This window comes from Tricharina praecox (genome assembly GCF_024521635.1).
Source record: "Tricharina praecox strain CBS 144465 chromosome Unknown BZA05scaffold_6, whole genome shotgun sequence".
In the NCBI taxonomy this organism is placed as follows: Eukaryota; Fungi; Ascomycota; class Pezizomycetes; order Pezizales; family Pyronemataceae; genus Tricharina; species Tricharina praecox.
The window spans coordinates 74,918-100,185 of NW_026250408.1; the positions used below are offsets into that span (position 1 = coordinate 74,918).

The window sequence follows — 25,268 nt, forward strand, 5'->3', positions numbered from 1 at the left end:
AGAAAATTCAATACTATCACCGCCTAACAATCCATCCCTATCTCTGTCTCTATAGACGGTAATTCTGAAAGTTGAGTATCCGTTACAGTCTTGGTCTCGGCCGGGGACACAACAGATACTGGGCGCTTGCAACTACGTTTCTCTTGAGTCCTCGTCAGATGCTACCGTGCAATGGCATAACACTCGTGTAGACGTGGTAGCACAGCCCGAAGGGTCTACAAACTTCATCATATAGGGAGCCAGAGGGTGCCAGACCGCAACAGACATCCACTACCACCATCGAGATTATGATCAACTCTCAGGCCTAAATCTACCAGAACTGGAGCCTGACAGGACAAAAAGTGGAATTTGTGGGTGGGATAGGCGATACTAAACGAATCACAATTCACGAAACTCACGCGCTCGCAGAAACAACCTTTGATTCCGAAGCCACGCAGGCTTGGGTGCTACCGTTCAAAAGAACGTCACTGACATGGGGTGATCACTCCCCACGTCCCCAGCCTTCGTGCTTCCTCTTTCCGCTATCTACCTCTTCGCCCTCTTCCCTCTCCCCCTACCAGCACTCGTCGTGGCGGGGGCAGCGGGAGCCGGACGCTTCTTCGCAGCCGTCCTCTTCCCCGCCGCAACTGCCGGTGAGTCGGGAGGCACCACTGGCGCGACCCTCTCGGGCTTGCCGGGGTTCTCCTTGCGCCACGCGGCCGCGAGCACCTTCCCGCATGTTTCCTCCATCCCGTACTCGCGCTGTCCCGGCAGCAGCGAGAAGATGTGGTTGCGCGAGCGGTCTCCGCCCCGCACGAAGTCTAGGATCTCGTACGTCATGCAGTACCGCTCCTCGAGACGGTAGTGGTCCGAGTACAGCTCGTTGAGCTTCTGTACCGTCTGGATGTGCCGGTGCTTGCAGTAGTCGCGGGACTTGATGCACTCGAGGAGCATCTCATCCCGCTCTTCCTGGGTCGTCGGAAGCTTGAACTGAAAATGACCGAGTCAGCGATAGGTACGTACGTGGAAAGATCGGATACACACCTCCGGAATCGGCAAGCCCAGCTCAAGATACACCGCGTGGCGGGGATCCTTGAGGGGTGGGGGCGCCGGCTGTCCGCACGACGGGACCCACTGGGAGTCGTCGCTTCCGGGCGGAGTGACGAACTCCCCCTCCTGCTGCATCCACCTACCCGGTGGGCTCGGCGGCGTGACAACCCAATCATCGACCTTGGACGCCTTCTCTGGAGTCTTCTCTTTCGCCTTTCCCTTGTCTTTTGCAGCCTCCTCCTCGTCATCGGACAAGGAGAACGGCCACGGAACCTTTGGGCTGGGGGGAGGTGGCTTCGGGCGAGGCATGGTGAATGGGTCGGGGTAATCGGGATCCTCACGGATCCTCATGCGGCGACGCGCCATCAGGTACTCGATCAGGTTAAACGGTACCCCGTGCTCCTCCCAGTGGAGGGCTTCGTCGTCGGTATAGAAGCGCGGGCGCTTAGGTCCCTTCGTCCAGTCGTAGGCTTCGGGAGGAAGGACCCGGAGCTCATTCTTCTTCTCCGTGGGCACATTGCCATCCGTATACGTGACGTTTTCGACGGTCATGTCGAGGATCGACCCACTAGATCTCGCGGTCAGCGCAATTGTCGGTGCGATAAACGGAGTACCGTACGGAGTGATAGGCTGTGAAGGGGGGTAAGTGTCGCAACTTGGATCGGGAACGGTGGATTCCTCCTCATAGTCCTCCTTGACTCCGTAGTCATCGCTGTCGTCCTCATCGGACACCAGCTCATCGTCGCTGCTCTCTTCCTCGTCTTCCTCCTGGCTCGAGCGAGCGGCCGAAGCCAGACTCTCAAACGCAGATTGCGAAGCCGGGAGTCCTTGGAGATAAAGATCGATACGTTTCTTCACTGACTCGTGAAGAGCCGGAGAGATGGGATCAGGAGTTGTAGTCTCTGGCATCTTGAGGAATAGAGGATTCGATGGTGTAGAGGGGGGTATCTTTGACGACGGTATTGTGCAGGATGAAGGAATGATGTGAAAGTCGGGGGTGGATGAAGCAACGAAGAAGGAAGCAGAAGAAAAGACACAAAATAAATGAGGGGAACCCACGGAAGATTACTCTTGTCGCCCAAACGAGATCCGCAGCTGCGCTTCGCACTAGCAGGACTGAGAACCGCATCAGCATTGTACATTACAGCGCGGAGAGTTGTCGACATTATCGACCACCGCTTCGACTTCGAACAATAACTCACGTTGTAACCGCCGATGACTCTGTATAGGAAGCGAGCAGCGCCTCTAGCTGCTCGTCATCCATCTCATTCACCGACTTGCCGGATTGTCTGTACGGCGACAGCAGGGAGTCAATCTCTTCATCGTTCAGTAACTCGTCGGCAACCTCATTTCCCTTGTCTGGAGTCGCAGGATCACCAGCGGGTGTCGGCTCGTATGGAGAAAGGAACTGGTCGACCTCATTTTCTTGAAGAAAGTTCTCCGTTGTACTCCTATTATCACCGCTGGTCAGTGCGCCCGTCAATCACACCGCTTTCATAAGCCCAACAAACCATACCTCTGTGATTCATGCGAGCTGGATGAAGGGGAAGGCGAAGATGCGATTGCTTTGGGAGATGGCTTCGACTTCACGTTCTTGCTGCCACGGGAGCGGGAGTGTTTCCTGTGCTTCATTGTGATCACTTCTCTTGTAGTTGTGTGTGTTAAAGAGAGACGCCGAGAAATGGATGTTGTTGCGGAGGTGTTTGGATGAGTCGGCGTTGGTGAAACACGCAAGCCGAGTTAGTCGGCACCTCTTACGCGAACCCTAGCGAAGCGAGTAAGATATAGTGGGAAATCTTGCGTGGGCAAAGAGGCCCAAGCCTGCGAATGATTCAAGATGCGTGACTTCGGGTGTGTGCCCGCACAAAACCGGGTACCAAGACAGTATCCACCACACGTGCTCAAACACCTGCCTACTTACATATACTGCCGGCATCGGTCAGGCTCTACCATCACGTATCAACTTTTAGATCTAGACATTTCTAACCTCCCAGCTGCTGGTCGAGAATACACTGCAAGCAGAGTGCAAAATACGGTAACCGAGTGATAGGTGGTGCGTCGGCTGTTGGGCTTAGGCTCGCCGGCAAGAAGAATCCTACTATCTAGAATGGTAGAACCCACTGCGTCATGAGCACTCAAGTCGCAAGCAAAGCTTCATCGCTTTATCACCCTCTCCGGGCTTCACAGACTGAATAGAGTAGGTACCTACGGCATACCAACGAAAAAGAATTCTTCTTATGGGCGTTTATGACAGCGCGATAGCCAGCGGCACGTGATATGCCCGTATTGAGCCGAGCGGTGGGTCTAGTTCGTGGATAAAACTGTGCCACGGCTGCTAATATGCGGACCCATGTCCCCTCGGATCGACCGAGGGCTTTGCTAGAGTGGTGTTTTGGTACATATCGGCGTGGATGCCAATATTGATTGCGGAGGATAGCATAGAACGTTTAGGCCAGTTACCTGTGCTGATGTACACCTGGTAGGAACGGAAGCGGAACTTTGTTATTCACCCACCCGTCCGGTTCGTGGCATAACTGTTGGGCGGCACGGCCGGTGTACGACGGATTCTCAACCGCCGTACTAGAGAGGATTCACAAATGCGCAAGTAAACCAAGACGAGTCGGAAGGGGTGTTTGCAATCCGCGCGCCCAACGCTTTAGTAATCCCGATAGCCCCAGATGAGCAGCATACTGATAAACTCTTCCAACCGGCCAGCCGCCAATATCTTCTGGTCTAATTTTCTGGCTCTGCTGCATCCAGCTATCACTCGTGTATGGAGTCTCTCTACTATACCACGGACGCGCACAAGCTTCCGGCTCTATCAGCCTCTCCTCCGTCCTGCCCAGCATGGGCTATACACTTCAAATCACTCGGCAAGCGTACTGCGGGTACGCTAAAACAAGCCTTTCGCGGCAAGTACAATGTATGTAGCGGCTCGGTCTGGTCAATCGATCCAGCCAGCCGACGTCGCTAAGACGTGGGGAAAAAAGTACCTACATATCTTCGTAATTCCACCGAGTGTATAACGCACGTACGTACTCTGCAAGGTAATCAGTACCTACCAATACATATACTGTTTCCCTTCGCATACTATCGAGACGTGTTAGGCACGATGTGGAGCATGATCGACCTTCATAGTTTTTCGCATTTCGGCGCCCATCCACACGGAGACCCGATCGATGGTAATTTCAACACTGAACGGCTTACCTCTTGCTTGTGTTGTCTCCGGCCATTCAATGGCGGCCATTGTGGAGTAGAAAGGTAGTACCAAGCGATGAGATACGATAAGATACGATAAGATAAGATGGCAAAAGTACGGGGGTACATAGGAGAGAGGATCGGATGACGTCTGACGGAGGATAACGCTAGAGGAGATTGGGTTAGGCCAGGCAGGTGAGCCCACGAGATGGAGCCCTGAGCGGTAGCTAGAAAGATAACCTTCTCCTTCTCAACCTTTCTCGCGTGTCTGCGTACGGCATATATCTTCATCAGCTCAACGACATTTGGTGACGGAATATGCCGTTGGCCCTCAGCCACCTCGCCGCGTTCGGATGCGCCGGAACGGCACGAGTGGTCCTCCCCCGCGAGGCTACCATACGATCGCTTCCTCCGTGACAGCTCACATCTTCCTATTATACTCTACTGAATCACCGAATTTTTGATACGTCTCTTTTCTTTTTCATCGCGACCTACGTAAGCATCTGGTGATTCGATGCGTGTGACTCATAGGTCAGCAGCGACCCTACAACTGCAGCTCAGATTAGCCGGCAGATCCTGCAACTCAGCCGCTGACCCCGCTTTCCGAGTGGGATCACAATCCAGCGCAATCATCGCTCGTCCGTTAGATTGTCTAACGACGACTACTTCTCAACAGGCATTCAACATCATTATTGGGCGAAATGCCATTCGGATTCGGCGTCGGAGATTTCGCCGCGGTTGGCAAGTTGGCTTGGTATCTATACCACGACTGCTTCCTCGTCGCGAAGGGGGCTCCACAGGAGTTCCGGCTGCTGGTTGACGAACTAAAGACGCTACACGCCACAATTAAGCTTTTTGAAGACGAGTTCGGGGACCCAAATTCGGTCCTAGTGCGAGCTGGAGAGGATCGATTGCGAATGGTGGAGGATTTGCTGGCGCAGGTGATGCATGTCCTCAACGGTCTGCGGGAAGCTTATGACAAGCATCGCAATTTAGGCAACGTCTCCCGAACGTCCTTCAAGCGGGGATGGGATCAGTTCAAATGGGCAGTTGGAGTGAAGGACGTCGAGGGTTTGCGGAGTAAGGTAGGATGCCTCGGCCCCCAGATTGTAATATTGTATGATGTACGACTAACTACCTGGTAATCAATTTCAGCTTACCTACCTCAACGGCCTCTTGGCTTTACTTCTCACCTGTGCGGGAAAGTGGGTATACCCCAACCGAGTGGTGACGGGAACTCTCAACCTAAAGGAGTGTGCTGATGGAAACTCTCGGGTGTGGCGATCAGTTCATCACTCCAACGTCTGGAGACCACCACTCAGTCGATCGACGCTGGAGTTCACGGGATAAAGACATTCCTCAAACGCGTCGGAACGGGAGACCTCCCGATAGTTTCGGCTTTTGGCGCTACAAATAGTCCGGCAAAGATCGATTTCAGTCAACGGTGTATGCAGGCGGCGAAAGTGTCTCAGCGCTGGACGCTGATAGGTATCGAAGAGTGGACAAAAGCAGGCCGCTGGTGGCTCCTAAAGGTAGGAACCTTCACAGCTACTTGATAGTCCGCTTAAACGCAACACGGCTGACTATTGACCGTACAGGCCCATATGGAGCTACGTGCTGCCGCGAGAGCCACGGTGCCCAATGACGCATATGCCAACCTGTTGAAGGCTTCCTGGATTCTAACGGACGTCATCGTTGTTCATCCTCACATGATCTACATCGAGGCCAGTGTGCAATGCGATGTTTTACGTCTGACCGAGGTGAGCTTAGATCTTCAATGGCACAGGCAGGCGACTTGTCTGACACAGTCTCTCCGATTGTGCCCCTATCCTAAACCGTAGTTTAAGGAGCACTGTTCCGAGTAGTTACCAAAGTCAGTTTAACTAACGCATGTTACAGGCAATCAAGGAGGAATTCCAATACATTGAGGACAAGAATCTTCGGATTCCTAGCCTTGAAGATGTCGACGACCCGGAGATTTGGGAGTCGCAATTGACGAGCCCCGCGATGAGACCAGGCTCCATAGCGGGAGAGCGAACATGGGTAATGAAGGATGAAGATATCATATTTCAAAGGTACATGCTCTCCTTCATTGAATCGAATTATCAACTCTGACTTTGGCGTAGATTTGCTCGATACCAGGCTAGCTACCAGCAAATTCCAATTCCGTCACTAGTACTACTCCTAGTGGACAAGAAGTCAAGAAAGCCACGTTTAGTCGTTCATGATCAGAGCTGGAGATGTTTGGCAGAGCTTGCAGGTATGCGGATAACCCCCCCCTCTAAGCAAGATATATTCACCTGTCGGGAGAATGATGGCCAGACTCTTTGTGATGTAGTTACGCTAACCGGTCCTAGCTGAACTCTTCCCTACTCTGAAACCTCGGCACGACAACATCGTCAGCATAGCAGGTGTGCAGATCATATTATCCACTACTTTTGGTTAGTCCCCTCCCTCGGTGGATGTCAATGGGTGTTAGCATGTGCTGACCGCTTTTCAAACAGACGCACAGCTTCTCGGCGCTTTCTTGCTCGGGTATGGGCTACACATAATTCGCTGTACCCCAGACTTCCAGCACTCAATGCAGGTCAACCACGATGCGATCTTTTTGCTAGCCGCAATGATGATATCAACTGTGGATATTGTCGAGTACTTTCTTGGTATCCTTGGTCGGTCCCCGGAGATGGAGTCTACTTCTTTTCTTGTGGTCGCTGTTGCAGCAGCCAAGCGGTTCCTTCCACCATCCCAGCCTCATTCAGCACACGGAGAATATTTCCCAGACGACCACAAATCTTTGTTGTTCACGATTGCGAAGTGGGGCTACTATGATGTCGTAAGGCAAATGTTAACCCATCGGGGTTTCAGTCCGCCTAAACTTGATGGTCTTGGGATGTGGCTCTCCCCATATGAAGTCGGGCAAAGGGGAGAGTGCGACGTGGTTCAGTTGTTGCTGGACGAAGGGCTGCACATCGAAACATTCATACAGCCCCCTAACAGTGGAAGCTCCCCTGAGCGGCTGCTATCGATCGTTGCAACAGAGGGGCACCTGGCGGCAACCCAGCTGCTCCTCGACAGAGGTGCCGACATCTCTGCTGGAGGACCGCTTCACGGAGCAGCGCAGAACGGACATGTGAAGGTGGTGCAGTTCTTGCTTGAAAGGGGCGCCGACGTCTCAGTCCCAAATCGGGTTCGAATGACGCCGCTACATTTAACCGCTTATCGCGGGTATGGGGCAATAGTGAAGTTACTTCTCGACAAAGGTGCAGACGTCTCCGTCTCGGGTGCGGAGGGAAGAACACCGCTATTCTTGGCGGTACGAGGCGGGCACGAAGCAATTGTGAAGTTACTTCTCGACAAGGGCGCAGACGTCTCCGCTTCAGATCAGTACAGAGTGACACCGCTACACGCGGCAGTGCAGCAAGGGTATGTGGCGGTGGTCCAGTTACTTCTCGAAAAGGGCGCAGACGTCTCCGTCTCGGATTTGGAGGGAAGTACACCGCTACACTGGGCGGCACGAGATGGGCACGAAGCGGTTGTGCAGTTACTTCTCGACAACGGCGCAGAGGTCTCCGTCTCAGATGAGGAGGGAAAGACACCGCTACACTGGGCGGCACTTCGCGGACACAAAGCGGTTGTGAAGCTACTTCTCGACAACTATGCAGACGTCTCCGTCTTGGATGAAGACAGAATGAAACCGCTAGACTCGGCGGTAGAGAGAGGGCATCCAACGGTGGTCCAATTACTTCTCGAATATGGCGCGGATAACGGTGGACAACCACCGCTATGCTGGGCAGCATACGAAGGGCACGAGGCGACTGTGCAGTTCCTGCTCGACAACGGCGCAGATGTCTCCGTCCCAGATGAGAACGGAAGTACACCGCTATGCGTGGCGGCACACCAAGGGTACAAGGCGATTGTGCATTTACTTGTCGACAACGGCGCAGACGTCTCTGTCGCAGGTTGGAACGGAAGGACACCACTGCACTGTGCGGCAGAAAAAGGGGACAAGGCGATGGTGCGGTTACTTCTCGACAAGGGCGCAGACGTCTCCGTCGCATGTTGGGACGGAAGGACACCGCTACTCTGTGCGGCAGGAAAAGGGGACGAGGCGATTGTGCAGTTACTTCTCGACAAGGGCGCAGATGTCTCCGTCTCTGATGAGTTCGGGAGGACACCGCTATTCTGCGCGGCAAAGAGTGGGCACAAGGCGATGGTGCAGTTACTTCTCGACAACGGCGCAGACGTCTCCGTCGCAGCAGCAGTGGACGGGGAGACACCGCTATGCGTGGTAGCACATGAAGGATACGAGGCGATTGCGCAGTTACTTCTCGACAACGGCGCAGACGTCTCCGTCTCAGATGTGTACGGGAATACGCCGCTAACCTGGGCGGCAGGGAGAGGGCACGAGGCGATGGTGCAGTTACTTCTCGACCACGGCGCAGACGTCTCCGTCTCAGATCATTCCGAATAGCCACTGCTTTTCTGGGCTTTACAATGGCAATAGTTTTCCAGTGTAACTAGTTGTCGAGTTTAAACCAATTCCTCACTATTCATTTGTGGTTCTAAAATATGAAGTTGCGTTGGTGGATTCTGCCTAGGTATCCAAGTATGTAGTTGTTGGAATGTTGCTCTTCAAAAACCGGTTCGATTGTCGGTTATAAACGGTTCACGTTCGGTCGGGTGCTGGCCAAATTCACTAGGTATATGGAAGCAACGAAGCACAGGCGTGGCCAACCTTGATACAGAGGGCGTACTCCCTGTAAACAACAAGGCTGGAGCCGAACATCAACTCGATTCGGGTATTCTCAAGGATCACCAGCATCACCGATTCTCTTTGCAATATACATTTCAGAATTGTTTGACTACGTTGAAAAGAGGAATGGAAAACCGAGTACGACCTATATCTTTTGAAGATGATATCGCATGGTGGACTAGTGCCAAGTAAACTGGTGGAGGGCAACATCAACTGGAAGAAGTCGTAGCACATGCATCGCAATATGCACGTGATAACTATCGATCCGCCAGTAGGGCAATAGGCACGTGATAACCGGCGATCGCGCCAGTAGGGCTATAGAGAGAGCCGCATACCTAGACTTGCGGACGGAGTAGGGTTGGAATCCAGTGTCGTGACTTCACCCATAAAAAGAGAGCTACGAGAACAATACCACCACTACTACCACCACCAGGAAACACCGATAGCAACGCAAATCATCCTACCGGCCACCCATCCCCGACTTAAATTGATGGCTTCAGAGTTCTATGACAATCCGGCCAAGAGTCGGACCTACTCATATGTGCCACAGGGGATCTCGAACCCATCTGGCATCGAAGTCAGCATCACCTACCGTCTCCACCTCGTCACCCTCAATCTCGGAGAGATCACCGGAATCCCGAGCCCAAATGAATACCTCACCTTCACGTGGCTCCCCACCATGCGCCGGCCCTTCTTCTGGATAAACACGCTTGCCAATAGGGTATAGAACACCCCCTCCCCGCCGAGTACACGCATATAACTGACTAACGTGAATGAAGGACCATCTCGGCGGCTTGATTCGGTGGGACGATTTTCCCCCCACCACCCCACTACCCACCAACACCGGCGCGGACACCACAATTAGCACGGAGACCGCCTTGCGTATACAACAGCTCGAAGAGAAAATGACAGCTATCTACCACCTCATCGCCGCCAGGCGGATTGGTTGGGAGATCGACTATCTCAGAACCCACGGGCTACCTCTCATTACCATCCGCACCTGGGTTGGCATCGACGCCGGCCTGGAGGTCTGGGCGAGATACGGATATCAAGCTGAGAAGTCGATGAAGTAGCTGTTACCACATCTACGTTTCTTCTTTTATCTGAAGGCTGGCATGCGTCGGAAGGTGGGTTTTCGGTAAGAATTGCAACCTTTTCGCGTTTTCCTACCATCAGTCAAGTCAGACAATAGAACAACAAGACTCCAGTTGACGGTCCGAAAAAGCTCTCTCTCTCTCTCTCTCCTCTTTCGAAATTATCGTCATGATTAAAGACTTCCGCCCTTAACTTCGGAAGTTATCTGAGTACATCGGTGGATAGAGACAACAATAAAATGGTGGAGAGATATATGTGAATTCGTTGATCGTGATGATGCCCTTGGAAAGGAGGAAATGATGATCTCTAAATAGGTAGTTACAGGTAGGACCTTCATAGAGCATCCGCTCCGGTGATCAGAGGCGGAACGCCCGAAATGGCGACCATATTCACTCGGAAAGTTGTCCTCTGTGGCCTCCTTGGAGCCACGTTTCTCTCCGGACGTCCGACATTTCACAGTACCCCTCGAGAGGCAACCCCCACAAGATAGCATCCAAATTCAGCAAGACAGACGGAGGTCCTAAAATGCCTGCACTTCTCCTGCACCTCGTTAAACGTCAGCTGTGTGACAAACCACATGGAAAAACTACGGCCATGCGAGAAATCCGTGGATCATCGAAGATGACCGTCACTCACTACACTCTGATACGATAGAGGCTTCGGAGTGTCTAAAAGTTTACCACCACTAATAACTACTAGTACAACTATCGCACTGCTATTCTTCCGCCCCGGCGAGTCCTCTTCTGCAGGCCGTCCATGTACCATGTGATCACCGGGTAGCCGTGCCTCAGGAAACCGGTGGGCCTTCAGCCGTTTAGCAAAGGGAAGAATGTGGGCTGGTCCAGGAGATAGGTGGAGGTTGTTGGCTTCCTGTAACAGTAGAGCGAGAGTCATCTCTGCATCCGTGTATTTGGCAATGATCTCCATTCTCCAGTCCGTCCGTCCCGAGCCTCGGACGAGGACGGACGACGTGACTCCCGTCCGTCCGAGCCCATGACGTGGATTTCAAGCTGTTCTCAGTGGATGGACGAGCCAGACGGCTCAGGACGGCCGTCAATGACGGTCCGTCAAGCCCTGGGTAAAAACCTAATTTCGGGCGTAAACCTTGAGTTGCCGAGTGAGTTATGGTGCCTAGCGCGCTGTGATAACTAGGGGCCGGGCGCCGCACCTTAGGCGTGCGAGTACGAATACTGCCACTTTGCACAGTTTGTGGAGCGATGAGGAATGAACTGACGCAGTGGTGCCTAGGATATCGGTGCTAAGAAATCATCAATCCGCCGAATCATATTCACATGACTTGGACGGTCGTCCTCCACCGTCGGATAACGACTAACCCGTCCGTCCCGTGCCCAGATCTGGCGGACACATCTTGCAACGGTCCATCTCAGGCTCGGACCGTCAGGTATTTTGGCCGGACGGACCGTACGATGGAGAACACTGTCATTTGGCACGCGGTCACGTAGCTACGGCTTCCCAGCTGTTAACCGACGGTTGCGCGCATACTCGAACGATATGGGTACCTAACCCTTTAGTGAAACACTCCGATCTGTGTATGTACATGAACCTCTCTAGGTACCCAACTTATGGAGAAATATCAGCGGCATGCTGCACCCTTTTTTTCTACACGGAGTGATCGATCAACCGCTTGGACTAGAACAGTAGAGTAGAGTACATACCGGGGTGTTCTGTTGTCTGCCATCCTGAAAGGTGCGATAAGATGGGATAAGATCGATAAGATATGCTGCGATCGGAATGTAGATTTGATATGTAACAGTTGCGGGAACAGGCTAGGCATCTACTGAGGGACTCCCGACGAGTACGGCAACTGTTCAGACTGATTGAATTGACTAGAAAGGAACAAGGAAGAAAGCAGCCTGATGAATATTCGTCAGGCTCAACCACCTCAAAGTATGTCCGCGGTGTTGGACTAATAATATCTGCGGTGATGGTAATGTCTGATGTCTCATCTGTTGATAATATCCGCTGTCTTCAACGACAGACTCAAAAACTAGGAGAACATAGAATCAGCAACAGAGAACATCACAACATTGAGGCGACCGCACCGGATCTGGCCCCGAATCCCACACGACTATCATACCTAGATGAGTTCATTATTATTTGGATAGGCTGAGATCTTGGCGCCGCCAAGATGAGGCTGATGACGGTCGGCGGGTCTCTTTCTCATCACCCAACGGTGCTAATCACCACAACTATCAAGATGACAATGTCAAAGAAATTTTCAAGAGAAATTGAACGATATCAGCAGTGGTGGTGGTGGTGGTATTTGAGCAACTGGATTGAAGAAATTTTGTGAAATTTACGCAAATCGCATAGCGAGGCTGAACTTATGTCGTCGGTCTATCTCAATATTACTAATCGTGTTGCCGAGTAGTCAGCGGTGGTCATCGGATGGAGCCCTGAGCGGTAGATACCGTAGAATGATGTTCAGCCTTCCCACCGAGTGAACCTCCACGCCTTTCTGCGTGCCACGCTATGTGCTGACTGTTGCATCATGTCATCGACCATCAATGCATTTCTACAGCACAATTCGCTAAGAGGGGTGCGCGGTTAGCGTAACTGGAGTGAGGGAGTGCTCTAAAAGCACATAACGGCACATTTAGATCCGCATGTGCCTATACTGGCCGACACTTAGCCGAGATAGTGCCTTGGCATTTATTGGCAAATGTGCGATTTTCAAATCCGGTGACTAAGCGCGAGTGATGTCCTGTATCTACTCAAAGATGCACCTGATAACACTCGAATGTCTCCATAGAGTATAGCGCTATACCAAGAGACTTAGTAAGCGCTGCTATCTATCACTGGAATTGCCTAATAGGGTATAAACAGACACCAAAAGCGTTAGTGCGTGATGTGAATCTGTGGCTGCCTAACCAAAGTTGATGTTTTCAAAGCGTATTTACTCCCCCACCACCACAGCAAATCAAAATCGGGCTCTGTAGCGGTTTTGTACACATGTTCCTCTATCCCCCTACAGAGCCAAAATAAATTCTTTTTTATTCTGGGTGATGGAATTACGGCTGGCGATGGGGGTTGTTTTCGAGCTCGGTACCACTGTCACGCTACCTCTTCTAAGTGTCGGCCACCATATATCTATATGTTCTTAACTCTACCGAACACGGAGACTGGCCATCACCGGCTATCAGTCCGGGTGAAAGTACAATTCGCGACCAGCCGGGAATCTGTCCGGGCGGTCGTCGTGGCAGTAGATGTTCCTGCTCCAGCTTGACCACAGTGGAGGCTCTATGTCATGCACGCAAAAGCGCCCGGGAGTTTCATTCCATGCTAATTGGTTGACTTATGTGAGTACAAATAGCGGAGAGTGCATGGATCCGTGCATGACGTCACGTGACGCCAGCGAATAGCGCGCCGACTCCGCAGAAATGGACCAATCTTCGATACGTTGCGTGATGCGTGATGCCACCGATAGTTAGCGCTTGAGGAGGTATTCGTCGCAGCGATTGGTCGGCCACCACAAATGGAGAAAATGCGTGTTGCACAGTGTGCTGTCAGAAATCTCCGAGTCGCCTACTTTTGAGTGTTGGCCAGGGCCTGAAGCAGAGTATCCCCGCTTTTTACCGTCAATCCTCATCCCTTGCCCAAAGAGGCTCTTTCGGTTGTTTTCACGAAGATTGTTGCAACCTTCAGCTCGAAACCTGGTACATATTTCGCGGAACCTATGTCGAACTTCTGGAACCGCGTTCTATGGCGCCGGGCGCCAGGCCGTGAGCCTGCCACTACCACACCTCACATGTCGATACCGCCCTGGCAGCCACCGACTCGGCCGCGAACACTCCGGATTCGCTGCATCCCACCCCATGTCACGCAAGATGAGCTTAGAGTCTATCTGAAAGAGCTTCTTGGATACGACGGTTTCATACTTTCGTTGTTTCCTTCGAAAAGGGATGCGATTGCGACCATTACCCTCACCGAGGGGGAGCCTCCAACCTTTTCCGAATGTTCCCCAGGTACCAGAATCTACCTTTCGTACCCGGAAACAGTCGCTGGCCTGGTGGTTGACTGCGACTTTCTTGGGATCACGCCGTTGTACAGCGCGCAGATGCCCGTAGTGGGGTAGTGCCCGCCCTCGTGTGCGTTGGTTTGCCGCTGACGAAACCCCAAGTATTATTGCTGTGACGGGCCTCGCCGATCACGCGTATGAATCGTGGAAACCGCGGCACCAGCCGAAGATGTGGCTACGGGACTTTTTGCCGTCGGAGATAGGCGAGCACATCAGGATCCTCACCTTCGGCTACGACACGAGCCGCCGAGACGATAGGGACGCCCCGACTATTCACACTTTTGCGACATCGCTGTTGAAGAGTGTTGCGGGTGCACGTACCGGAGACAATGTATGTGCAATCGAGCTAGCAGCCTCGCTGAGAACGTAATAGCTGAACAGATGTCGCCAGGAACGTAACCGTCCCCTGATATTCATCGGCCACAGCCTCGGTGGCCTAGTCATCAAGCAGGTACGTACAAAATGCCGCTCCACTCGTGGGCACGACTGAAGCTTATAATCCATAGGCAATCGCGCATGCATCGGGACCTGAAGGTCGCGATACCGATAAGGTCATCTTGAGCTCGTGTGTTGGTATCTTTTTTTTTGGAGTACCCTCCAGAGGTCTTGACCTCAGACGCTTGAGGACGCTAGTACGCGAGCCGAAGCATGCAGACTACATCTACAACCTGTCGGAAGACTCGGACTTCTTAAGGTTCACTTGTGACGATTTCCTGCGAGCGGTCGAAGTTCATCTCGGGGGTTGCCAGATTGTGTCCTTTTTTGAAACTAGAGACACTCGAGCTGTGGGCGTCCACCCGGATGGAAGTTGGACACGGAGTGGCGCGATGATCCGGGCAGTCCCGGAGGCGTCAGCAACCTTTGGCCCCAGGCCTCACGGGGTCATGCATAAGTACGTAGCAATCGCTGCCGACCACTCAACCATGGTGAAATTCGCCCACAATAGCGACCCCCACTACACAATAGTTCGGGAACGGCTGTCCGAGTGTGTCCGGAAAGCTTCAAGAACGCAACACGGGCTTCCGGATCGGCCCCTCGCGGGTGAACAGGATACACCCGAGGGAGAAGTGAGTTCACGTACGATGGTCAGCATGCTTCTCGGGCTCCGTCTGGATAATGATGGTGGCTAACGATCACTTATTTAGCTGGTAAAACAGCGAGTAGAATTCAACATCGGAAACACGCGTTACAAAGGTTCTCCAGCATCCGGAGCACCAGCCACGCGGACTCGGAAACCACGACCGATATCCAGAACATGACAACAAAAAATAGCACCGGTGTCGCAAGTATCACTCGTGCCTACAGCGGCTCGAGGCACAACGAAATTCGAGACTCGCAATTCAGGGGGCCCGTAGGATTCGGTTCGTAGCCTGTTCTATGCAACGACGAGGAAACACTTTACCTGATCATCCTTCCATCTTGATTTAGGAACTACGTCGATTCACTACTACCAGCAGCCTGATCCACAAACCGTAGAATCCTTGGGAAAGTTCGGTAGGTTGGAGGAAACCCGTACGGTACATACTTCCCATAGCTAATCTTCGCTGGACCATAAAGCAGAAGCCCATTGTGCCAATGGCGCCGGATTCAACTCACGTCGTTTGGAACACGAGCCAAGATGCTTAGACGACACCCGAGTTGCCCTCCTTGAGGAAATTATGCGCTGGGCGGACGCGCCCAATCACGGTGCATGCATCTTTTGGTTGAATGGAATGGCCGGTACTGGAAAGTCGACCATAGCTCGTACGGTCGCTCGGAAATGGGCCGATGAGAAACGACTCGGTGCAAGTTTCTTCTTTTCCCGAGGTCACGGCGATCTTTCTCATGCTTCGAAACTTTCCGCTACCATTGCATACCAGCTACCGTGTGCCCAGCCGGAACTTGCCGCCGGTTTGCTCAAGGTGTATGCGACAACCCCGATGTCGCTAGACAAAGCCTACGCGAGCAGTGGAAACATCTTATCCTTGAACCGCTTTCTCAGATGAGCGGTGGATCACCCCAACTGCAGTCTGTGATAATAGTTGTCGATGCGTTGGACGAGTGCGACAATGAAAAAGATACTGGACTGATCCTTGAACTTATTTCCCAAGCGAGATCTGTCAGCTCTGTGCGGCTGCTAGTGTTTGTCACCAGCAGGCCAGAAACTCCGATTCGCCATCAGTTCGAAGCGATATCCCAAGATATCCATCGGGATTTTATTCTTCATAGCATCTCTAACCCAATCGTCAACCACGATATATTGGTTTTTCTCGGACACGAGCTGGACGGAATCCGGAGACGTCATCACCTCGCAGGGACGTTGGAATGGCCGGACAAAGCAAGCCAGGATCATCTCATCGAGAAGGCGGGTGGATTGTTTATCTACGCTGCAACGGTATGCCGGTTCATTGGGCATGTGGACAGTTATCCGCCACAACGCCTCAGTTTGGTTTTGAAAGATAGCATGGAAGATGGATCGCCGACGGAACAACTCGACTTGATGTACACGACGATCTTACGATACGCAGTAATTAAAGATAGCGACTCTCAGCAGAGAACGAAGAAGCTCTTGCAACGGTTCAGGCGGATAGTCGGAGCCATCGTGGTACTAATCGACGCCCTAACCGCCGGTGTACTAGGCCAACTCCTAAACACGGAACCGAGGGAGGTGGAGCGAACATTGGATTCCCTGAGCTCCGTGTTGGGATATTCCAATAGCGAGGACGTTCCGATCACGGTTCTGCATCTGTCTTTCTGCGATTATTTATTGAGTGATCAAAGATGCACTGATGATCGGTTCAGAATAGTTGGGCGAGAGGCGCACAACGATCTTTTGGTCAGCTGCCTCGAGCTCATGTCAAAGCGCCTAAAGCAGGATCTGTGTGGTCTGGGGTACGGGGGTACGCTCACAAGCGAAATCGACGATAGTACAGTACGGCGTTACCTTCCCCAGGAGGTTCAGTATGCGTGCCGGTATTGGGTCGATCATCTACACGGAATTGACGTCGAACTCCGTAACGAGGAACCATTACACGACCGAGTACACAGTTTCATCAAGGAGCACTTCCTCCACTGGCTCGAGGCTCTCAGCCTAATGGGCAGGATAGCGGATGGCGTTGTCATGATCAAGACGTTTGACTCTATACTTACGGTGAGCGATCCGGAACATCTTGAGCTTTATTTCTTTCTGGAGAGATGTCGTCTAGCCAAGCGTCAATGGATGGAACTGGATGAGAATCTCGGACTCCAATTGTCTGCGAATGGGGATTCCTGCCGGCTCATGATGTGCCCTTAGACGCGAAATCCTGCTAACATTGCACTCTAGGCCAAAGCCAGTCCTCACTTGACCGCAATGGCAGGTGACGCAGTGCGATTCGTACTCAGTTTCAGATCAATCATCGAGATTGCGCCTCTCCAAGTATATTGTTCTGCTCAAACCCTCAGCCCGGAAAAAAGCATACTCCGAGAGCAATTTTGAGACTGTATCCCAAGCTGGATTAGCGGCTTGCCGAGAGTTCCCGCACACTGGGACTCGATGTTACAGGTGCTTGACGGACACACACATTGGGTCAAGATAGTGTCATTCTCGCCCGACGGCAGGTTTCTCGCATCGGCATCGTACGACCGTACCGTTCGGCTCTGGGATCCGACGACGGGCACCTGCCGCAACACCCTTAAGGGCCATTCAAACGTCGTTATAGCCGTAGCATTCTCGCCTGATGGCAAGCACATCGCATCGGCATCGTCTGACAGAACCGTACGGCTCTGGGATCTGATGACAGGGACCTGCCGTGGCGTTCTCGAAGGCCATTCGAGCACCGTCACTTCAGTGGCATTCTCGTTCGATGGTAAAATTCTCGCGTCGGCATCGGACGACAATACCCTCCGCCTGTGGGATACGAAGACTAGAACCTGCCATAGTACTCTCAAGGGTCATTCGCTGCCGGTCTCTGCAGTGGTATTCTCGCCGAATGGCAATCTCCTCGCGTCGGCGTCATCCGATAGCACCGTCCGGCTCTGGAATCCGGCAAAGGGCACCTGCAGCGGCACACTCAAAGGCCATTCAGGCTCGGTCTATGCAGTGGCATTCTCGTCTGACGGCGAACTCCTCGCGTCGGGATCGGACAACCATACCGTCCGACTGTGGTATCCGACGATAGGCACCTTTGGCGACACTCTCGAAGGCCATTCGGATCCAATCTCTGCAGTGGCATTCTCGCCCGACGGGAAACTTCTCGCATCTGCGTCGTCCGACGGCACCATTCGGCTCTGGGACCCTATCACTACGCTCTGCCGCGCTGTCCTTAGGAGCCATTCTCTGTCGGTCTATGAATTGGCATTCTCGCCCGATAGTAGGTTTCTCGCGTCGGCATCGTACGACCGTACCGTCCGGCTCTGGGATCCCGTGACAGGCACCTGCAGCGGCACACTCGAAGGCCATTCAGGCTCGGTCTCGGCAGTGGCATTCTCGCCCGATAGCAAGCTTCTCGCCTCAGCATCGGACGACCATACTGTACGACTGTGGGATCCGACAATACTTACCGGTGGTGACACTCTCGAGGGCCATCTAGGCTCGGTAATTGCAATTGCGTTTTCGCCAGATGGCAAGGCTCTTGCTTCGGCATCGGACGACAGTACCATCCGGCTCTGGGATCCAGCAACGGGGGTTTCTCAGGGCACTCTTGAGGGACATTCGGTTTTGGTGCGGGCAGTGGTATTCTCGCCTGATAGCACACTACTCGCATCCGCATCGTCAGACAATACCGTTCGCCTCTGGGATTTGATGACGAGTACCTGCCGTTGCATTCTTGAGCGCCATTCGAGCTCGGTAATTGCAGTGGCATTCTCACCCGACGGCAAGCTTCTCGCCTCGGCATCGTCCAACGGTGATACCGTTCGGCTCTGGGACTCGATGAACGGCACCTGTCGAAACACTCTCAAAGGTCATTCAAGCGCTGTTAGGGCAGTGGTATTCTCGCCCGATGGGAAGTTTCTCGCGTCAGCATCATACGACAATACCGTACGGCTATGGGATCCGACGACGGGCACCTGCCTCGGGACCCTCGAAGGCCATTCAGGCTCGGTCTCTGCAGTGGCATTCTCGCCCGATGGCACGCTTATCGCCTCGGCATCGGACGACCATACCGTTCGGCTCTGGACTTCGAACACGATGACCAGCCAGAGCATTATTGAAGGGCTTTCAGGCTCGTGTTTAGTAGTGGAATTTTCGCCAGACGGCCAGCTCCTCACATCCAGATCCGACGATAACACCGTCAGCTTCTGGCACATCGGTTTGGGCGATGCAATCGGTACGGTAAACGCAAGAGAAATATCCCAGTTGTCTCTTATCGACGGTGGTCGCATTAAAACTTATGGTGGAGTATCTGCACCTGCCCATCTTACGCATCAATTGCGAGCCAATTTACCATTCATGTTGTGTGTACGTGGGGACTGGTTATCCTTAGGGATGCGGAAACTATTCTTGCTTCCCCCTGATTATCGAGCGGGGTGTTACGCTGTCCATGACAACGTCATCGCTCTTGGGCATCGCTCAGGAAGAGTTTCCTTCATGAAACTTAATCTAGACTTGATTTCATAGGTTGTGCCCCTCCAAATCCGCGGGGACTAGTAGGATCTAGCTGACTATTCTTAGGTGATATCTCGCTGTCTGGATCTGGGTATTCTCGACTGCAATGTTCCGGGAGCCAATGGTTTCGTTTTTCTTCGGGATTGCCACATTCTTTGTTCCGATGTTTGTCATGGCAGATATGTTGGCAGCCTCACTAAATGGGTTATGTTTCGTGGTTGGAAAACTTTGCGTATGGATTGGTACAGTGGGAACTTCGTGAGTGATACAAGGACTGCATATGTATCGTACAGTACAAAGTGGGAAGGATCCGGGAGTATGTACATATATCTGGGGCTCCAGGGCTGTGGCTTTGGATGGAGAGTTGCACGTGGAGGCCTACGACTACTGCGGCAAGCATCACGTGAAATCTTTGCAACTTTCCCGCACGTTCCCTATTGCTCACCGTTCTGAGTTCAGCGGCATACTCTCCACTCCGCCGATCCACTTCCATCGCGACAGATCACCACTCCGCAGGACTGAGACTCCAAGTTGCGGTTCTCAAGCAACCGTCGATATCTCGCTGGACTCATGGATTCTCACTACCGGACTGGACGGGCATGATCCTACTAGTAGATGAGACTGCCTCGGATGGCCGCCGACTGTTGCCTCCCTTCGGAAAAATGTCCGAACTCGTATGGCAATACTATGAATCGTCGAACTGCGAGGAGCAGAGGCCCCGCCATAATCATCACGGGTTGATATCAACGGTCACCACACACCGACTTGACAGTACACACAAACGACCCGCCAGTCACAGCTTTTTCGTGCATCTTAGCATACCTAGTCGGTAATGATTGTTGGACTTGAGAGAGACAGATCTTCCTGTTTTATTTCGCATGCAGCCTATCTAGACTATGGAGAACCGTCGCACTCCTTTCCTGCCCACTCTGGCCGGCCGGCGGTTAGGATCCCGCTACCATCCAGCACGATGTGGCGCCGCTGCCTACCAAACAAATAACAAATGAAATCGCACCAAGAACATCTCACAGCCCATCCTCATCTCCTGCTTCTTCATTTTTTGTTGGACTTGATTGAACCCGCACTGCCACAATGTGGAATCAGCGAGTGACCTGCTATGTTTGTGCAACCATAGCTACTGTAACTTTACAGTTTACTCAGTAAAGCCATGTGCTCCATGGGTAGGGGAAAAATCACACTACAAAATGGGATCACCCGAAGATCGATAGCCTGTAGATCTTCGTACGGATGAAACGGTAGTTTTTTAGAAAACAAAACAGCATTAAGGGCTCCCTACAATTCTCATCACCGCCTATCCGTACCAAATCACGTCTTTCTTCGCGGACACAGTGCAACCGAGTTCGACATGTCTTCCAAATCAGCACAAAGACATTTAACTCTCTCGTCCACACCCAGTAGTACCCACCGCCTATTTTTTCTGTAGCATAGCCGCCTGCCTATCTGGAAGCACGGGCGATGCGACCGTCCGCGTTGGACAAGTCCTCGTCGTCGTCCTCGGCCATTTCCTTCGCCGCGCCGGTCTCCCACCACATGGGGCCGCGTCTTGCCGTGCGCTCGGCGTCGGTCTCGAAGCGTGAGCAGCCGAGCGAGGCATCCCACACGATCCCGTCGAGATACTCGTATTCCGGACCGTACAGCTTCGAGACACCGCCGGCCTCCACGTCTTCGCCGCGAGGGCAGGTGAGTGCACCCCATGGGATGGCGCGCGGCGGCTTCTCGTATAGTGAGTAGTCCCAGGTGGGCGCGAGCGGGGGAAGACCGAGTGGGGGTAGGTCGCCCTCGAAGATATGCACCTGACCGTCGACGCTCATGGGGAGGCGGTGGTGGTAGCCGGGCACTTTCAACATGTTGAGGAACCGCATGGTCTCGCGTTGGCTGGTTAGAATGCTGTCGGGATTGTTACCCTTCATGAACTTAGGGTTGCCCGTAGCAGCGTAGACGAGGGCACGCTTCTGCGCGGGCTCGAAGGGCGCGGCGCGAGCGTCAACCGGGGCGTCGCTCTGGGCGCTTGAGACTGGAGGTGCGGCGTGCAGCGGCTGACCGGATTCGCTCTTGTGGAAGAAGCCGGGAATCCTGGTCGGTGCAATCGAAACCGGCCCAGAGCTCAAGCCAGTATAAACTGACGGAGTGGAATGCTGGATCGCCGCCGGACCACCCACAGCTGGCACAGGCGTGGCGACTTGCTTAAGCAATTGGACGGTTGCCTTTGCGGGAGCCGATGAGTGCGGGGTCGCGGTTTCAGCTCCTCCTACAGAGGTCGGAACACGCACGGCTGACGGATTACCGGCGATGCGACCTGAGTTGTCGGTGAGATTACCGCGACGAACGACGCCTGCACCGGTGGTGTCTTGAGCGGACGCCTTGTTGAAATACGCCGGGTCCGACGGTTCCACCTCCTTCCCCTTGCGCGAGGCGTTGCCGATAATACCTGGATTGTCGGTGCGATTGCCGGGACGAGAGGCCCAACTACAGGGGGTGGGCGTGTTAAAAACATACGCCGGGACCGATAATTTCGTGCGCCTCCCGTTGCGTGAGGCGTCGCCGATGCTACCTGAGGTGTCGATGCGATTACCGGGACGAAAGGCTCCAGTATCGGTGGTGTCTTGAGTTGACGGCTTGCTGAAAACATTCGCCTGGTCTGACGATGTCACGCGCAAATCGTTGCGCGAGGCGTAGTCACCACAATACCTAGCGGCAGTTTGCTCTGCGTTATCTTCCGCCTTCATTATTCCATCACGGTAGTTTCCTGGAGAAGATTCTGGCAGCATATCGATCTGATGGGCAAGCTCCGACTCATGCTTGCGCATTTGAGAAGCACCAGGACGCGACAACTTCGATAAACCTCTCTGACCAGTTGCAAGGTTGCGATTGGTAACCTTGCGGGACGATGAACCACCATCCTGCTGGAAGGTACTCCCATTGCCTTCGTTACGGAATGGACCGAAACGTGACGAACCGCTGAGAGCAGGCTTGGGCGGCCCAAAGTCACTCCTAGAGGGACCGGAAGAAGATTGTAGATCAAGGTTCCTACGGCCTATAGCCATCTGTGAGATCTTCTTGGAAAACGCCTCCTGCTGCGGATCGAACTGCTCGGGAGATTGCTTCGCCATGAGGAACTGACGACGAGCCGAACCGGACTTATCGCCTTTCGGGGTAGGTGACGCAGGAGTCGATGGGCGAGAGTACGAAGCACCATCGCTATTGGTGATGCTATCGGCATCTCCCCATAAGTTGTTGCAGTTCCGCATGGATCCATGCAGAGCTTTGGAGTTCCAATTTTCAGCGACGGATGGTGCAGGGAAGTCGCCTTCGGGAGAATGCAGAGGTTGCTGGGTTTCTGGCTCGTCTTGTAGGAGCGCCTCTTCCTTGGCCTCGACAGCATCGAAGAAACTATACACGTCGAAGTCCTTTAGATTCCCCTCTGTGATGGTGAACGGTTACCCATTAGCTTGGAGATCGTCTTTGAGGATAATTGACTTTCGACATACCATTTGATAGCAACGGGTCGGTCTTTGATGGTTGGTTAGGGTATAGATAACTATTGTGGTTTCTCATATCGATTTCGATCAGCGAACTGTCTTTCTCACGAAGATGACGATCCTTCTCCCGTGCGACTTCCATTTCAGCGAAGAAACGGTCCTGGGTATTTGGACTCATGCGCAGGCGGGAATCCGTCTGAGTCGTGGGTTTCCTCGTGGCGGTTGTAGCAGTACCGGTTGAAGGCATAAAGTCTATTGTAGTCAGAACGGAATTCAAATATAATGATAACCACAGAGAAGAGAACCCACCTCGACTACTACCTACTACCGACGAGGAATGATTTGGGTTCCTCCCATTTGCACTCAGCTCGCCCCAAGCCTCAGCCAGACGCCGCTGAGTCTTCTGCGCTTCAATCAACTCCGCCTGCGTCAGACGACTGGGACCTGTTTGTGGTACAGCCTTGCCAGTTTCAACTTGTTGCTGCAAACCATCACCATGCGACGAAAGAGAACGATCCGTCCAATTGTCCACAGCGTAGTTGTTCTGCTGCTCCAAAGTCATCGTAGCTCCAGCAGGAGGTAAGTTGAGACCAGGCGGGCCAGCTTGCGTAGGCATATCACCGAACTGAAGCGGTACAGCCGTACGACGCCATGCTGGTACCGATGGGGTCGGCGTACTCGGCTCTGCCGCCAAACGGCGCCATGGAGTCGTACTGTAATCTCCCTTCATCTCCTCAGCTCCGGGCACTTTTTGGCGAAGCTGCAGCAGGCGTGCAGAGTGGAGACTCTTACGAACAGGCGGCGCCACACGGCCCGTTGCTTGTGGCCTCCCAACAGATGGATCGGTATCCGGATCATCTATCGAGATGCTTGTGGGGATGTGCCGAAGTTGACGGTCCTTTACTTGCGATCTCCCAGCAGATGCGTCAGGATCCTGATCACCCATCGCGATGCTAGTGGGGATGTGACGAGCGTGGGAACCGTCACTGTCACCAGGAGCCCCAGGACGGGTCTGTAGAGAATTCTCAAAGCCAGGTGGAGGTCGCATCGCGCCACAGTTTCCGAATTGATCCATCTCCCCGCCCATCGAAATGGATCGGCTGTGTTGTTGAGATTGGAGTCCACCGAGACCCGGGGGCGGATTCGGAATTGGGAAGGAATTCTGTGACGGCATCGTATATGGCGGCATAAAAGGTGGCACTGAACCACTAACCGAAGATCGACGCGGACCCTGGGCGAAATTCCCGAACCCTGGAGGCATGTTCGGGCCTTGAGTCGCACAAGGTTAGACATGTATCTTCTAAGAGCAAGGCAGGAACATACCATTACTTGCGGGCTGACCTCCGGCAGGAACCCCACCGAAAGTACGGGCCAAGGGGTTCCACTGCCCACCGAATCCTGGAGGAGGCCCCGGATTATTGACAGGAAGGTGGCCTGGGATTAGTTGCTGCTGTGGTATCAGGCCTTCGTGAAACTGGGCGAGATCGGAGTAATGTGAAGAATCTGCTAAACGAGCGAGATCAGGGTATCCGTGGTAACCAAACGGATCTGGGTATCCGGGGTACTGGGAGGGATCGAAGAATCCCTGTGGCGCTGACATTGTACTCCCTGATTACTATTTACCGATGCCTAGGTGCAGTTGTATGTTCTGAATGAGGAAAAGGGAGTGGTAGAAAAGGTGTGGAGATCGGGTAGGAAAATGAAAGTATGAAGTTGGAGGAAAGGTGTGTGGGTGATGAGAGAGAGGTTAACCTGTAACGGAGGCACTGAAAATCGAACAGAGGCTGTCATATTAAATGCATCCCACCTGATGTGGCTACTCAGCTAGCCTACTTCGCCCCTAGTGTAGGGCTTGATCAACACTTCCACCAAACGTTGACTGCGAGTGAGTGATAATGCATCCGCTACCCACTGAACCTTCGTCACCAGGAACAGTCAGGGTCGAATCAGTCCATTTACTTCACACATGGATCACTAAGAGACGAATCAACCGTAAGATGAACACAGCAAGTTGTGAACAGCGAGTTAAGTGATGGGATCAATGCAACTTCTTTCACCCGTGAACGTCCGGCATCTACCAAATATTTA

General features: G+C 53.1%; 5 protein-coding genes across 5 annotated transcripts; 3 read left to right on the forward strand and 2 right to left on the reverse strand.

Annotated features, from left to right (window-relative positions):
- Positions 1-525: 525 nt before the first annotated feature.
- BZA05DRAFT_442816 (uncharacterized protein) lies at positions 526-1,938 on the reverse strand (the record flags this gene model as incomplete). Its single annotated transcript, XM_051486795.1, has 2 exons — positions 526-969; positions 1,024-1,938. 2 exons carry the CDS (start codon positions 1,936-1,938, stop codon positions 526-528), a joined length of 1,359 nt encoding a protein of 452 aa, XP_051341457.1.
- A 2,741-nt stretch (positions 1,939-4,679) lies between these two features.
- Positions 4,680-6,896, forward strand: BZA05DRAFT_429113 (uncharacterized protein; the record flags this gene model as incomplete). The annotated part of the gene is made up of 8 exons (XM_051486118.1): positions 4,680-5,312; positions 5,383-5,432; positions 5,516-5,759; positions 5,826-5,987; positions 6,127-6,302; positions 6,354-6,487; positions 6,585-6,668; positions 6,732-6,896. Coding segments are annotated over exons 1-8 (1,398 nt in total), but the record flags the coding sequence as incomplete, so codon positions are not given.
- Positions 6,897-13,790: 6,894 nt separating this feature from the next.
- Positions 13,791-15,085, forward strand: BZA05DRAFT_349757 (uncharacterized protein; the record flags this gene model as incomplete). Its single annotated transcript, XM_051481262.1, has 4 exons — positions 13,791-14,167; positions 14,217-14,445; positions 14,506-14,565; positions 14,621-15,085. Coding segments are annotated over exons 1-4 (1,077 nt in total), but the record flags the coding sequence as incomplete, so codon positions are not given.
- Positions 15,086-15,811: 726 nt separating this feature from the next.
- Positions 15,812-20,074, forward strand: BZA05DRAFT_429114 (WD40-repeat-containing domain protein). The gene is made up of 13 exons (XM_051486119.1): positions 15,812-16,017; positions 16,050-17,244; positions 17,419-17,476; positions 17,513-17,518; positions 17,573-17,884; positions 17,924-17,984; positions 18,015-18,413; positions 18,447-18,475; positions 18,506-18,669; positions 18,703-18,845; positions 18,885-18,892; positions 18,932-19,692; positions 19,747-20,074. Exons 1-12 carry the CDS (start codon positions 15,827-15,829, stop codon positions 19,690-19,692), a joined length of 3,327 nt encoding a protein of 1,108 aa, XP_051341460.1. The 5' UTR covers positions 15,812-15,826; the 3' UTR covers positions 19,747-20,074.
- Positions 20,075-21,137: 1,063 nt separating this feature from the next.
- BZA05DRAFT_442821 (uncharacterized protein) lies at positions 21,138-24,780 on the reverse strand (the record flags this gene model as incomplete). The annotated part of the gene is made up of 4 exons (XM_051486796.1): positions 21,138-23,122; positions 23,190-23,432; positions 23,490-24,449; positions 24,504-24,780. The coding sequence occupies 4 exons, from the start codon at positions 24,778-24,780 to the stop codon at positions 21,138-21,140; spliced, it is 3,465 nt and encodes a 1,154-aa protein (XP_051341461.1).
- Between the last annotated feature and the right edge of the window lie 488 nt (positions 24,781-25,268).

Bases quoted from the DNA above. Each gene is read 5' to 3' on its own strand.
- BZA05DRAFT_429114 (XM_051486119.1), top strand. From the start codon at position 15,827: ATGGCCGGTACTGGAAAGTCGACCATAGCTCGTACGGTCGCTCGGAAA. The intron at 17,885-17,923 runs GTGGCGTTCTCG...CCGTCACTTCAG, and splicing joins TCTGATGACAGGGACCTGCC to TGGCATTCTCGTTCGATGGT. The intron at 18,670-18,702 runs GTAATTGCAATT...CCAGATGGCAAG, and splicing joins TCGAGGGCCATCTAGGCTCG to GCTCTTGCTTCGGCATCGGA.